Source organism: Nanorana parkeri, unplaced genomic scaffold, assembly GCF_000935625.1.
Source record: "Nanorana parkeri isolate BGI_ZX_2015 unplaced genomic scaffold, ASM93562v1 scaffold359, whole genome shotgun sequence".
Classification (NCBI taxonomy): Eukaryota; Metazoa; Chordata; class Amphibia; order Anura; family Dicroglossidae; genus Nanorana; species Nanorana parkeri.
The window spans coordinates 686,106-699,181 of NW_017306627.1; the positions used below are offsets into that span (position 1 = coordinate 686,106).

Below are 13,076 nucleotides of genomic sequence, written 5' to 3' on the forward strand. Positions count from 1 at the left end.
AGTTGAACTCCTTCTGCACTTCGGGTCGGCCGAACATGCTGAGCATGTTTGGCCGACCCGAAGCCAGCCGCAGCAAGCTGATGTGCGGCTGATTTTAGTCAGTGTACGGCTGAAATCAGCCGTACCAGCCTGAAGTGTATAGCCGAACTTTACTTCGGGTCAGGTATTCACTCGGCTGCCTACGGCAGCTTAGTTAATAGACCCCTATATATTTTCTGAAAGCCAACACCCTGTAGAATAAAGTGGTGGCTATTGCACATTTTTATGTTGCACGATATTGGCGCAACTCGTAATCAAACCCACAAATGTAGTGAAAAATTCATTTAAGTTAATTTGAGTGCCCCAAAACACAATGAAATACCCATTTATTTTGTAAAATATAAAAGATGAGGTTACAATGAGTAAATAAATACCTAACATACCCAGGTTAAAAATCACGTGCGTCAGTGAAACTGCAACAAAATTCAGTACCCCAAAAAGTCCATAGACAACTTTTTAAAACCCCCTACAGGTCATCAGTTTAGAGATACACCTACATATTGGCCCTACAATTATTGCTCTCACACTGGCGTGCGTGGAAATACCCAACATGTTTAGTGCAATCAATGTTTTCGTACGTAGGCGCACCTGATGCGTGTTTGCATGAATGCGTGCATGCTCATGGGGGACTTTAACATTTTTAAAATTATTTTTAAAAGTATTTTATTCTATATTATTTAAAACATTTTTTTTAAACTTTATTTTAATTGCTATCACATAGGGGGCTTACAAGCCCCCCATGTGATAGCATATTGGCAGTGACAGGTCCTCTTTAAGGTGATACTGGGAGTCCAAAATACCCCCAGTATCAACTTTCCACATATAAGCTATTGCACTTTAATAGTTTATAGTTCGGCTTCAGTAGCCAAGCAATGACAGCTTAGGGACCGGAAGTGATGCAAACCGTGTTGCTCCCTGTCCCATAGAACAGGAGAAGATCAGTGAATGGAAGTTTTCCACTCTCCTCCCCAGCTTCCCATTAGCACCCGACATGCAGGTCCCAGACTCGCAGGAGGGGCAGCGGAGCCCAGAAAACACGGGGGCAAACACTTTACCAGCCCATAGAAGCGATCTGGCAGCAGCTGAGCCACCAGAATTGCTTCGATTGTAAAGCCGGAAGCTGGCTTTACAAAGGTAAACAGAGTCTGTTTACAGTGCCGTGCTGCCAATGATGTGCTATGTACGCCTGTGGAAGCAAAGGGGTTAAACTCTATCCATTAACTGGTTACAATTACTAGAGTGCCATAATCATGATGGTATTTTTTAAAATCTCGCAGTAAAATATAACTTCAATTTTCAAGGTTGTGAGTGTGTGTGTTGCAGCTGGCCACTACAATGTGGATAAAATATCCACTGCAGTAAGCTTACACCTTAGAATAAGCTTCTGGGAGAAAGGTAGCAATGGTCAATTAGAGACCAGACCAGGGATTGATAAGAATGTCTCTACTAGGAACTCTACTATGCAAAGCTGAAAAAAAAGAAAAGCAAATTATTTAGTTGCGAAGGGGCTACCCAGTATCATGGGCGTTTACAGAAACACTAGAATAGAGAAGAAAGCCAGCCCCTGAAATATTGGTTTTGTTTGTGTGTTAGAACCTACTATGGCTAATGATATGCCAAAGCCTAGTAACAATCCCAGAAAGGACAGTTTCATATAATCAACACAATCTGTGTTACGTTATATTTATATTTCATGTTTGCTTACTTTCACTCTGCTGTTAAATTGGGAAAAAAGTTTTTCTTGGCTGCAGATGTTTCGTTCACTAAAATGTCATCTTGGATTATTGGTGCCAATGAAAAGTAATTGAAAGATGTAAGCCAGTGTCAATTAACACTTACTGGCAGATGCTCATTATGTTTAAGTCTAAACTGATTGATGGATTAGTATGGAAACTACGAGGGTAGTGAATAATCACATCATGCCTTCCTCTACCACTCTTGTTTATTGAAGCAAACAAAATGTGACAGATTCATCAATCACTACAGACACATCAATATAACTGCAAATCCACCAAACTGTTATTGTGCAAGAGATCTGAGCTATATAACATTGCTCACTCTTCATAGAAGGCTAGTGTAATATTTATTAGCTTTAGCCATGGTGGGAATTCATTTTAATATGCATTTTTGTATGCTGATATCTTTTTTTAATTGTAATAGTGTCAAACAAATTGTTACATGAAACTAGTTTAGTCAAGTTCTTCAAAAAATCTCTATGTACACAGAATAAAGTGTACCGTGACCTCAAATGGAACCCAAAAAGAGTAGTGTAACCTATAGTTTTTAAAAATGTTTGCAATCTTTTCTTCATTGCTGTGAAGCTTTATATTTCTTAAAATTTGAAAAATATCTAAATAATACATTTGTTGCATTGTTTATTTATACCAGTAGTGAAGGATTTTTGGACAATGAATGGTGAGACTAAAAAGTGCATATTGCACATTTGAGGAAGTGCAAGAAAGTCTGGATGAGAGAAAAACTCTTGTCCATATCTACCAACAGACTGAAACAATAGGCTTAAAAGAGAACTATGGGGTAAACTTTTTATTCCATTGTTCTCTTAAGGATCACGGGAGGACGTATACAGCTTGCTATATAGTGAGAACGCTGCCGCCGAAACGGATCCCGAAAAAATACTGTCATGATTGTTTGGGGACAGATAGAGCTTTCTTTTGGTGGTATTTATGCACCCCTGGGGTTTTTATTTTTTACTATATTAAGGAAAAATTACCGAAATTTTTCCCCTATATTAAATGATAAAACATTTATTTTTACCCAATTTTTTTGGTAAAATATAAAAGGCGGGGTCACGTCCGGTAAAAAGACACCAAACATGTCAAGCCTTAAAATTGCGTGCGCGTGCAAAACCTCAAGAAAACGATAATACCCAAAATTGGCCACAGACGATGCTTTAAAAGCTTTTACCGCTCATCAGTTTAGTGTTATCAGTGATTGATGACCCTAAAATGATTTCTCTCACTGCGACATTCGCGGCAATATGTAACGTGTGTAGCGCAATTGTTGTTTTCGCGTGCTGGTGCACCGGACGCATATTTACGTTTATATGTGCGTAAACGTGGGGGTGGGGGAGTTAAACATTTTGGGGTTTTTTAAAAAACTTTTTTATATGTGACTTTTATTTTTTTATTTATATATTTTTTTTGCACTTATTGTTATTGCTATTATATAGGGGGATAACAATTCCCCTATATAATAGCAAAGGCACACTGACAGGTCCTCTTTAGGACCCCTAATGTCACCTGTGGACCCCAAAAGAAGCTGATGAAGCAGAGATCTGCTTCATCAGCTTCTTCTCTCTGGCTATAGCAGCCAGATGAGTGACAGATGAATGCGGAAATGATGTAATACATATCACTTCTGCATTCACAGCCCGGAGGCAAGGAGCTGATCCCCCTTCCTCTTCCTTCTGACACCCTCCCGAGCCGGTCCCGGGCCGCCGATGGGGCAGCAGATCCCGGGATTGAAGGTGAGGGGTAAGGAGGGGGGGGCGGCAGCCGACGGGGGGACGACGAAAAAGCGGCCGCAGCAGACGGGGGAGGGGCGGAAAAAACGAGCACATATAGACGATCGGCAGGCTATAGAGCCGCTGATCGTCTATATGTGAAGCACCCGGTAACGGGTGTTTGCATTGCACGGGTCTTTTCTACCCGTGCCCACCCGCTAGGGGGCGCGCACGAGCAGAAAAAAATGCCGTATGTAGACGGCAACCCACCAATGCAGCAGTGCTGTCCGTCCGTTTTTTTACAATGGGCAGACGGCAACTGGTTCATTCATAAGCCTTTAACACCAGCCTAAGGTACTCAATTTTTAGCCATGTGACTGTAATCCACAAATTTCATAGATTGAACATAAATGTTACTATTTAACCCCTTCGTGACTGACGACGTACAGTGTACGTCACCAGCATCGGGGCTGTTTAAACAGACTCCCGGTGACTTTTGCCGCCGGGAGTCTGTTTAAATTTGTAGAGCCGACTGTCAGCTTTACAACAGAAGCAATCCTGGCGACTTACCTGTCACCAGATCGCTTCTGTGTCCCGAAGAAGGGGCCGCCCCCCCCGCCATGATTAGAAAAAAAACAACTAGTGAATTAAGCTAAGGCATATCACAGTTGATTTGAATATAATCATAATTTGCTTTAACTTGTGAAAATATATTAAGTAGGTTTTCACTGACTCCTAGACTAAACATAACATTTTAACTGTGTCAATCCTCTAACAGTACTCACTTATTTTGGGATGTTTTGTGTATTTTTTCTATGAATCTTTTAGGTTTCTTTTAAGTTTCAAGTCAACAAAGGTAATTGTGGATAGTTTGCCATTATATCCTATGACATAGGGAACCCTACACTACATACACTTACTATACCCTATCCATACAACACAGAATAAGCACATCTTGCAAAAGAATACACCCTTTACCTTTCTACAAACAGTATTAATACTCGTTTTAGAACATATTGCTACTGTATTACATGAAGTGCCTCATTTTAATAATACAATGTCAACAAATCGCTTGAATATTAACTCAGTAAATACCTCACTGCCTCAGGAAGCAGAATATTATCTGCACAAGGTATAGGTCATAAGCATTCATTTAAAAGCAATAATCTCTGTGATTACCTAAAATTATAATAGTAAATGAAGACAGCAAAATTAATCTGCTCCCTCAAACATGACAATTTTCATCAAACAACAATTATCTGTCTAATCTCATTTGGTAATGAGTAAATGGACTTTGACTGAATACTGGAGCATTTGTTTGTGAGCACAGAGCAGAAGAGTCTAGACAGCAATGTAGTTCTATGTAATATAAACATTGCAATCACTGGAACGGGTTATGTACCAGGGTCTGTTGCATTACTATAGGTCTGCTTATTGACATTGGCAACTAGGAATCTCTCCGATTTTCTCCCATTTTGGAAGTATGTGAACACTAGAAAAAATTCCCTTATAGTTGCAACACTGGCATCCAATCATAAACCAGCGTTGAACAACCATACTATACACTGAGAGAGGCTTCTGCACTTAAATTTAGGCATGAGGTTGGGATGTGCCAATACCATGAGTTCCAGAGGAATTGTGTGCATTACATAGTTACATAGTATTTGAGGTTGAATAACGACATTAGTCCATCAAGTCCAACCTATTATGATCTCATTCTTAGGAGTACTACTTGTACCCTTGTATATTATGGTCCCTTAAGAAATCGTCCAAAAGTTTCTTGAACAATTCCACATTCTTTGCTGAAATCACCGCCTGCGGCAGTGAGTTCCAGGCCCTAACTGCTCTAACTGTGAAGAACCCCCTTCGCCCCTTGTGCTGGAACTTTTTCTCCAACAATTTTAGGTGGTGGCCTCTAGTTTTTGTAATGGATTTAATTTAAATAGCACGTCTACCGGCCTCCCTCCATCCATATCTCTAATAATCCCCTCATAAAAAGTTAGCAAGTTAGTTAGGCAGGAACGGTCTTTCCTGAACCCATGCTGATCGTCATTAACTATCCCATTTTCCTGAACAAATTCTACCAGATAATCCTTAATTATTCCCTCTAGCAGTTTACAAACTACCGATGTTAGACTGACCGGCCTATAGTTCCCAGGTTGGTTCCTAGCCCCCTTTTTGAATATTGGGACTACCGTAGCCCTCTGCCAATCACTGGGGATCCTACCAGTCATTAAGGAGTCCTTAAAAATGAGGATTAATGGTCTAGTTATAACCTGGCTTAATTAGTACCTTGGGGTGCAGGTTATCCGGACCCACTGCTTTGTTTGCATTGAGCATTTTAAGTCTTTGTTGTATCCCGGTTTCCGTCAACCACTGGGTATATTTTGAGTTAAACTGGGAGTTTTATCATGTGTGTCAAACCCGTTTCCCTCCTGAGTGTATACTGAGGAGAAAAAAGCGTTCTGCGCCTCTGCCCTCTCCCCATTCAAGGCATGTTTGTATGTGTCACTCACAGCACAGTAATTAAGGTAGAATTTGTGGGTGCATGGACTCAGTACAGTATATACTAACGGTAGACCTTTTTTAGGCCATGCCCAATATTCAGTGCAATTTAGCTATGCCTATTTTCACAATTTCTTCTCCATTCCAAAGTGTTCCTCTTTCACAAGTAATTTTCTGCCAGTTTAAAAAAAATGGGTTTAGATTTCTATGTCCTTTTTTTATGTCAGAGTGTGAGGTGTACACTTGTTTCTGACACAGACAAAGCTGCCCTTTGTTTGCAGCTCATGTTGCAGCTCATGACTTGTGCGGTAAAGTATTGTGCAACAAACCACCACACATTCACTGCCCCCTATTGTCATAGCTGCTATGCACTGCCATAGCAGGACAAAGCAGTGGTTGGACCACACCATCTATAGGGAGGGCATGTCTTCCTTTTCTTTTTCAGAGTGGCCCTGCTATATAGCCAAATCATGCACAGGAGGTACTTGAGCGGCTGACTTCTTCCTTCTCGTAGGGCAGAGCAGCCAACTGCTGCTAATGTGCCCTCTTCTTCCTCCTTTTCTGCTAATTTCATAATTGCCCCTCAAACTGGTAATGAGGAGTCAGCAGATTTATCTGATCACATGATCGCTGACTTGCTGCAGGATGATGATCTCAGCAAAGTCGGCTCCAGCGACGAGGAGCGAGTGGATAAGTTGGCAGACCATGTCACCAATTGGAGAGGAGGACATATTTGAGGGAGAGGAACAACAGCAGCGAGGAGGACTTACTAAAGAAGGCAAAGCCAACTAGGCTTAGCCACAAACCCATATGGAGCAAATTGCAAAGTCTACTAGTTAGCTCCATTAATTTGAAAGCCAGGGTGGGGTCCAGCTCACAGCTTTGAAAAAACAATGCAAAAAGTTCCACCTAAGGTATTGCACTACAGTCTAGATTAAACCTAGGAAGTATTTTGCAACAGGCATATCATTTACATTCTATATACCAAATGTCCAAGAAAACAAAAAATGTAGCACAATAAACAGTTACATAATAAATTGTGGTCTTGTAGCTTTAAAGCTAGAAAAATAAAAATGTTGTAATTACTTTAAAATCTATTGAGGAAAACAGGAATATAGTATTTCTTAGACATTTGTGTTATACTGACACCTTCATGGGGTTTGGACTAGCAAACAAAAAACTTAAAGCTAACCCCTTTCAACCATCATGCCAGGCAGTACTTAAGGCCATTACACAGAGGGGCAGGACCTGTGTACCTCAATGGCCTAAAAAAAAAGATTTTATCGTAAGTAAACAAAATCGTATTTTCTTTACCATCCATTTAGGGACACAGAGAGATAATAATTATTATACATTTGGAAAGTCCAAAAGCAGTCCAACTGATGGGTGGCTAACAAAGGATGTTGAACCATAGCACCTGGAGATCTGAATCAACTTCTAATAAAGCCTAGTTTTAAAAAAAAATGAAGGAAAATTGCTAAGACCAAACAAAAGGACACCGAGGATCATTCCAGTGTTTCAGAACAGCACAGCTAATCAGGGAACTGCTACCTGATGGAATAAAAGGCCTCAACTGACAATGTGGAGCACAACCAAACATTCACAATAGGAAAAAAAGGAGGAAAGATAACATTTCTGACAGAGAGAATCCTTGAACATGGAAAAATCTACTGTGACAATGAACTAGACTCCAAGAATAGGAGATGAACACATCTATAAAAAGAATCCCCCCCAGGAAGAGAGCAAGGGATAAAACCCACCTTGATCCGATTCTAGCTAAAACTCCAGATGGTTTTACACGAAAGAAAAATGGAAAGCACTGTGGAACAAATGGGAAGAAGAAGCAACCGACCATTACACATTTAACATGAACAGGTAAGAGGAACAGATCTGCTATACCCAGGTTAGTTAAAAGGATCCTCGGCTGAGCAGGGACTTTAAGAAAAAAGACACAGACTCACTGGGGGTTATTCACAGAAGGATGAAGAGTTTGGAGGAAGCAGGAGAAGTGAACAACCAAGGCAATATAGCTGAACTGGAAAGTGAGTTGAATTGGAGAATTCTTCCAAATCGGCTGTTTTGGCCTAGATTCTTCACTTCTGCTGCCTTCTCCAAACTCTTCACTCTTTTCTGAATAACCCCCATTGAGTGCAAGTGTACTCCGGAGTACTCTGAATCAGACTCTCACAGGACAAGGGAGTAGTGGAAACTGATTCCTGTTAATCCAGTAAGTCACAAAATCTCTCAGAAAGGGATAGGACTGAGGAAAGTAAAGCATGTCAAGGGGACAGCTTAGAATAATGGAGACAAAGGAGGTCTTCATTGCAACTAGGAATGCGGAATTGATGAGTACCACCCTCAAGGATAGATTTCTACTAATGTAGGTATCAGAGATCCCAGGAAACAGGCCACTCAAAAATTCTGGAAAAAGCACTTGGAGTACAGTATTGCCAGAACCAAATAGTAAAGATGCATGAAGAAAAGTTAAATAGTGGAGCTGCAAGGGGAAATCTGAGACTTTAAACTGCTAGGAGATGAACCCATAAGGGATCCAGCAGGACAAACAAATAACTTCTAATTAAAATGAAAAGGACTGAGCAGATTAACAAGAATATTTTTAGCCTTGATGTCTGTGGTTAGTGTTGGAGGTAGACTCTGATTGTTTATACATAAATAGTAGAAGAAGAATGGGGATCCCCTATCCCAATATATTCTGTGTTCAAGCAGATACACATTCCCAGCACTATAGGCATCAGAAATAAAACTGGCAATACACTGTTCTATTTTTTTCATTCAACCAGGAGGCCAGGATGGCATGGACCTTTGGAACAAGTCTGGTGTCTCTCCCAAAGAAGATCTCATGCATACCCTCTATTCGGCTGTTGCTTTACTACACAGTGTCATCCTCTGCTCAGCTAAAGTATTCCTGCACTGTGGAAGCTGGAAGGGATTGGTGAGTCTGGAGTCTATTTTTGCCCAGGGATGTCTGTAGCCCTATACTTACATATAGTTACATAGTATTTGAGGTTGAATAAAGACACATGTCCATCAAGTCCAACCTCTCTTCCAGTTTGGCTATTCTTTAATAAAGCATCTGAAAAGCACTTAAAGTGAGAGCCCAATTTACTGATTACATCCGACAACCCCGCTAAAGATCCACCCCTGAGAGCAAAAGAGCCAGACTGTCAGTGTCGCTAAGCAGTGTGAAGCCAGCTTCCTAGCCAGTCAGGAAGCCGTGAGGCGGGCCATGACCTGGCGCCCAGCTTTATGAGTGGTCAGGAAGCCAGGCTGCTTCGCAGTGTCGGTAGGCAGTGTGAAGCCTGTATTCTAGCCAACCAGGAAGCTGGGTTGCCCCTATCTACAATGACAATGTATGGGCTGAGGTCACCCATTGCATTGGGACTGTCCTCTGTATGTCTATTAACCATCATGTTCCACTGCACAGTAGACAACAACTAGGCCCAAGTAGAGGCAAAGCCTCACTTACTTACAAACCCACATAAGGCATTGGAGTGAGAAAGGAAAATGGTAAATCTGAAAAGCACTCCAAAGGCAGGAGAAGCACTGTGAAGTCTTATACTATAGGCTGAATAAAGCAGGAGGAAGAGCATAGAAAACTCCTGCACAAACTCAACCCAGCAGATTATACAGGTGAAACTCGAATAATTAGAATATCGTGCAAAGTTCATTTATTTCTCTAATGCAACTTAAAAGGTGAAACTAATATATGAGATGGACTCATTACATGCAAAGCAAGATAATTCAAGCCTTGATTTGTCTTAATTGTGATGATTATGGCTTACAGCTCATGAAAACCCCAAGAACCCCAAATCCACAACCTCAAAAAAGTAGATTATTACATGCAATCAATAAAACAAGGATTGTACATAGAACAATATCAGACCTCTGAAAAGTACAAGCATGCATATGTACTCAGTACTTGGTTTGGGCCCCTTTTGCAGCACTTACTGCAATTACTTTTGCATGATATTCTAATTATTCGAGTTTCACCTGTATCAGTGCAAAGTTCCCTCAGCCTAGCAGATGATGTCAGTGCACAGTTCCCTCAGCGTTAACAGTTATTTCTACATATTGGCCTCCAGTGGTGACGTAACTGGAAAGTGCCTGGATATGGCCTCCAAAGCACCATCCCTGGTAGCTGCTGTGAAGAAACTAGCTCAAGCAGCATTTCTAAAATTTTGATTGAAATCACTGAAGAACAAATATCCATGGTGACAATCTTGATTGAAGAAAAAACCAAAAAATTCTGATACAAAGTCTAGTATAAATAGATTTGTAGTTAGATTTTTTTTAGCAGTGCTAAGTAAAAAGTGTCCAACCTCCTAAGATACTACCAAAAAACGTGCATGATTGTTGGAGGCGAAGTTAAACAGGGACTGGATTAATATTTACAGGAGGTAGTATAACCAGAATGTCTAAGAATTACCATCTTCTGGTGTCCCTAAATGGATGAAGAAATTCTATTTACAGTCATTTCAATGCTCAAACAAATAATCATATTTCCCTAGTACATATAAACACATTTCAGTAAGGTTATTACATGAAATTCATATGTTATGAAATATTCCACCATAATTATTTACTCTCAGCACTCTAATTTCCAACTGTTTCTTGAAAAATATCCTGTCATACTTTTTTTCTTTATATTGTGGGAAAGACATATTAAAAATAGACTTTTGTGAAAACATGGTTTGCCACGTGATGTATATGATTTTGCATACAGAATAGTCTGGCTAGAATTTTAACTAGGAGATAGAAAGGGAAAGGTGACTCATAAAGCAAATGTATATAAAGTGACACAGTGATGATCCCCACTGGAAATGGAGAACTGTGGTGATGCTATAAAACCACTTTGATACATACTGTTCTGTACAATTTCTGTTTTGTTTAGAGACGCAGGTAGGTATTACCCATATAATCCCACAAAGAAGACTAATGTTCAATAAATAAAGACTATAATGTTTTCTGAATTAATGAGATAGCTATGCTCTCAGAACCTTGATAATAGCTAGATCAGAAATAAGCTCTATAGGAAGGGGGCCTCATTGATGCAGGCTTTCCAGATCAGTTAGTATCTTAAAAGACAACAACTCAGAATAATAGGGCACTTTTTTTTCAACTGATGATGGACATACAGTTAAACTTTAGTTGTATGGTCAAAGAAACCAATAATTCAAAAAAATCTCACCTAATATTGTAGATAAGTAGGTTAAACTCAAATAATAGAGCGTAATGGTTGTGATAGGGATTGAGATTCTATGTAGGCACATCATATTACGGAGAAACTAAGTTGTGTGATTTGCATAATTTACAAGTATTATTAAGACTTCCTTTTTATCTTCATTATTTATGCATCTTTAAGGCACCAACACTTGGTAAATGTGCATCAAATTGGAGTGGGGTATGGGCTGTAGTTTGTTGTATTGTTGCTTGTTGTACAGTGATAAGGGTATAAGGACTACAGAAAATACAAAAATGACTCTGAAGATCAAAGCATAAACACTGCAAGTGTTACACTTGATTTCTGATATATAGATGGAGGTTCTCACTTATCTCTTCTTAACGTCTCTCCTTGTTGCATATGATGCTGCTGCCTTCTTTGGTGTAGCAGCAGTAAAATCACCAGATAATTTTTGGTTTTGGTTCTCTGCCATTTAGTAAGTTTGAGTATGCAAAGGCAAGCCTAACTTTTGTACAGAGACAGAGCCTCCATAGAAGTCTAGTGTTTCAGTGGGAGAAAACCTATAAAGATTTGATCTGTCAATGATATTCAAAATGGAAGGGCTTTTGAAAGTTAAAAGTACAGAAATATTGCTATTAGCAATAAAAAGGAGGTTGGTCATTACAAATGGGCATGATCCACACATTTTAGCAGGTAAAGAATACTGTAAATGTAAAGTTATGCAAAAATCATTATTGATATACTAATAATCTGCTATGAAGCAAGCTAAGCACATACATACAAAGAAAATGGAGTTTGACTGGAATGCCAAATACCAAGTTACATTACCTTTCCATGCATTAATAACCGTATGGTCAATGTGACATTAAGACCCCCCTCTGGTGCATTTGAATCGTTGGCGTTCATTTTGGGGACTTCTCTGACTCCTGGCAACAGACTGCTCTCTTCTTGTTTAATCTGCTGGGACAAAATATCACAGAGTCAATGAAGCAGCATGACAAGAACAAGAGGTAATCTAATGACCTGTATAAATACTTCTGAATGGAGAAGTACACACTCAATGTATGTAAATGCACCTTCCCTTTCTATTCAGTGTAATATGTCACAGGAAATAAGAAAAAAACAGATTTAAAGAGGATTACCTTCAGGTGGTGTTCAAACCAGTTTTTAGAGCTCATTTCTAAACTGTTTTGCAGTTTTTTTGTATGGATTGAATGTGGAAATATTGCAGCAACAACAAATAAATCCATGTCAGCATGCTAGCTATATCCTTCACAACACCTATCAAATGATTCTTGGAAACTCTTGGAACCATAGTGCAGAATACCAACAAGATCAGATCCCTGCTTCCATTCTCACCAAATGAAATAGAAGATGCTTTGTTGATAATATTCAATGAAGATAGTGTGCAGGGTATTCCAAATCATACACCACAGGAATGAGAGCATTAAAGCATGATTACACATGAATACAACATATAAGGACAGAGCCAGCAAATTGAAGACATGTTATGAAATACTTATTTTTCTTTTATTGAAAGTCAGCCCTTGTGACTTAACAATGTCATCTCTTTCAATCAGATGATCCCATCTAAAGATGACAGGATTTCTTGTAACATTCCACAAATTGTGTTTCCAAGACCTAAGGACCACTACTAAATTCAATGGCAAATTGTTTTCCTCTTAGCCAATGGGGTAATCTAAAAAAATGAAATTAATGCTTTAAAGCTCATATTTCTGAGAAGTCATATATGAGCATGACCCTAAAAGTGCAAAGTCTCAATGAAACAAAAAAGTTATATGGTAAATTATATACAAGTATGTATATTGCATTTTTTTAAAAAATACATGAACAGCTGGTATATGT

The 13,076-nt window shown here is 39.4% G+C and overlaps 1 protein-coding gene across 1 annotated transcript in view; it reads right to left on the bottom strand.

Annotated features, from left to right (window-relative positions):
- The window catches only part of LOC108788897 (poly(rC)-binding protein 3-like), a 162,145-nt gene that overhangs the window by 48,774 nt on the left and 100,295 nt on the right, over nucleotides 1–13,076 (bottom strand). Inside the window, exon 3 of the mRNA XM_018558799.1 lies at nucleotides 12,039–12,167. Coding sequence (XP_018414301.1) covers nucleotides 12,039–12,116 — 78 coding nt within the window. The 5' untranslated portion in view covers nucleotides 12,117–12,167. The remainder of the gene's footprint in view (nucleotides 1–12,038; nucleotides 12,168–13,076) is intronic.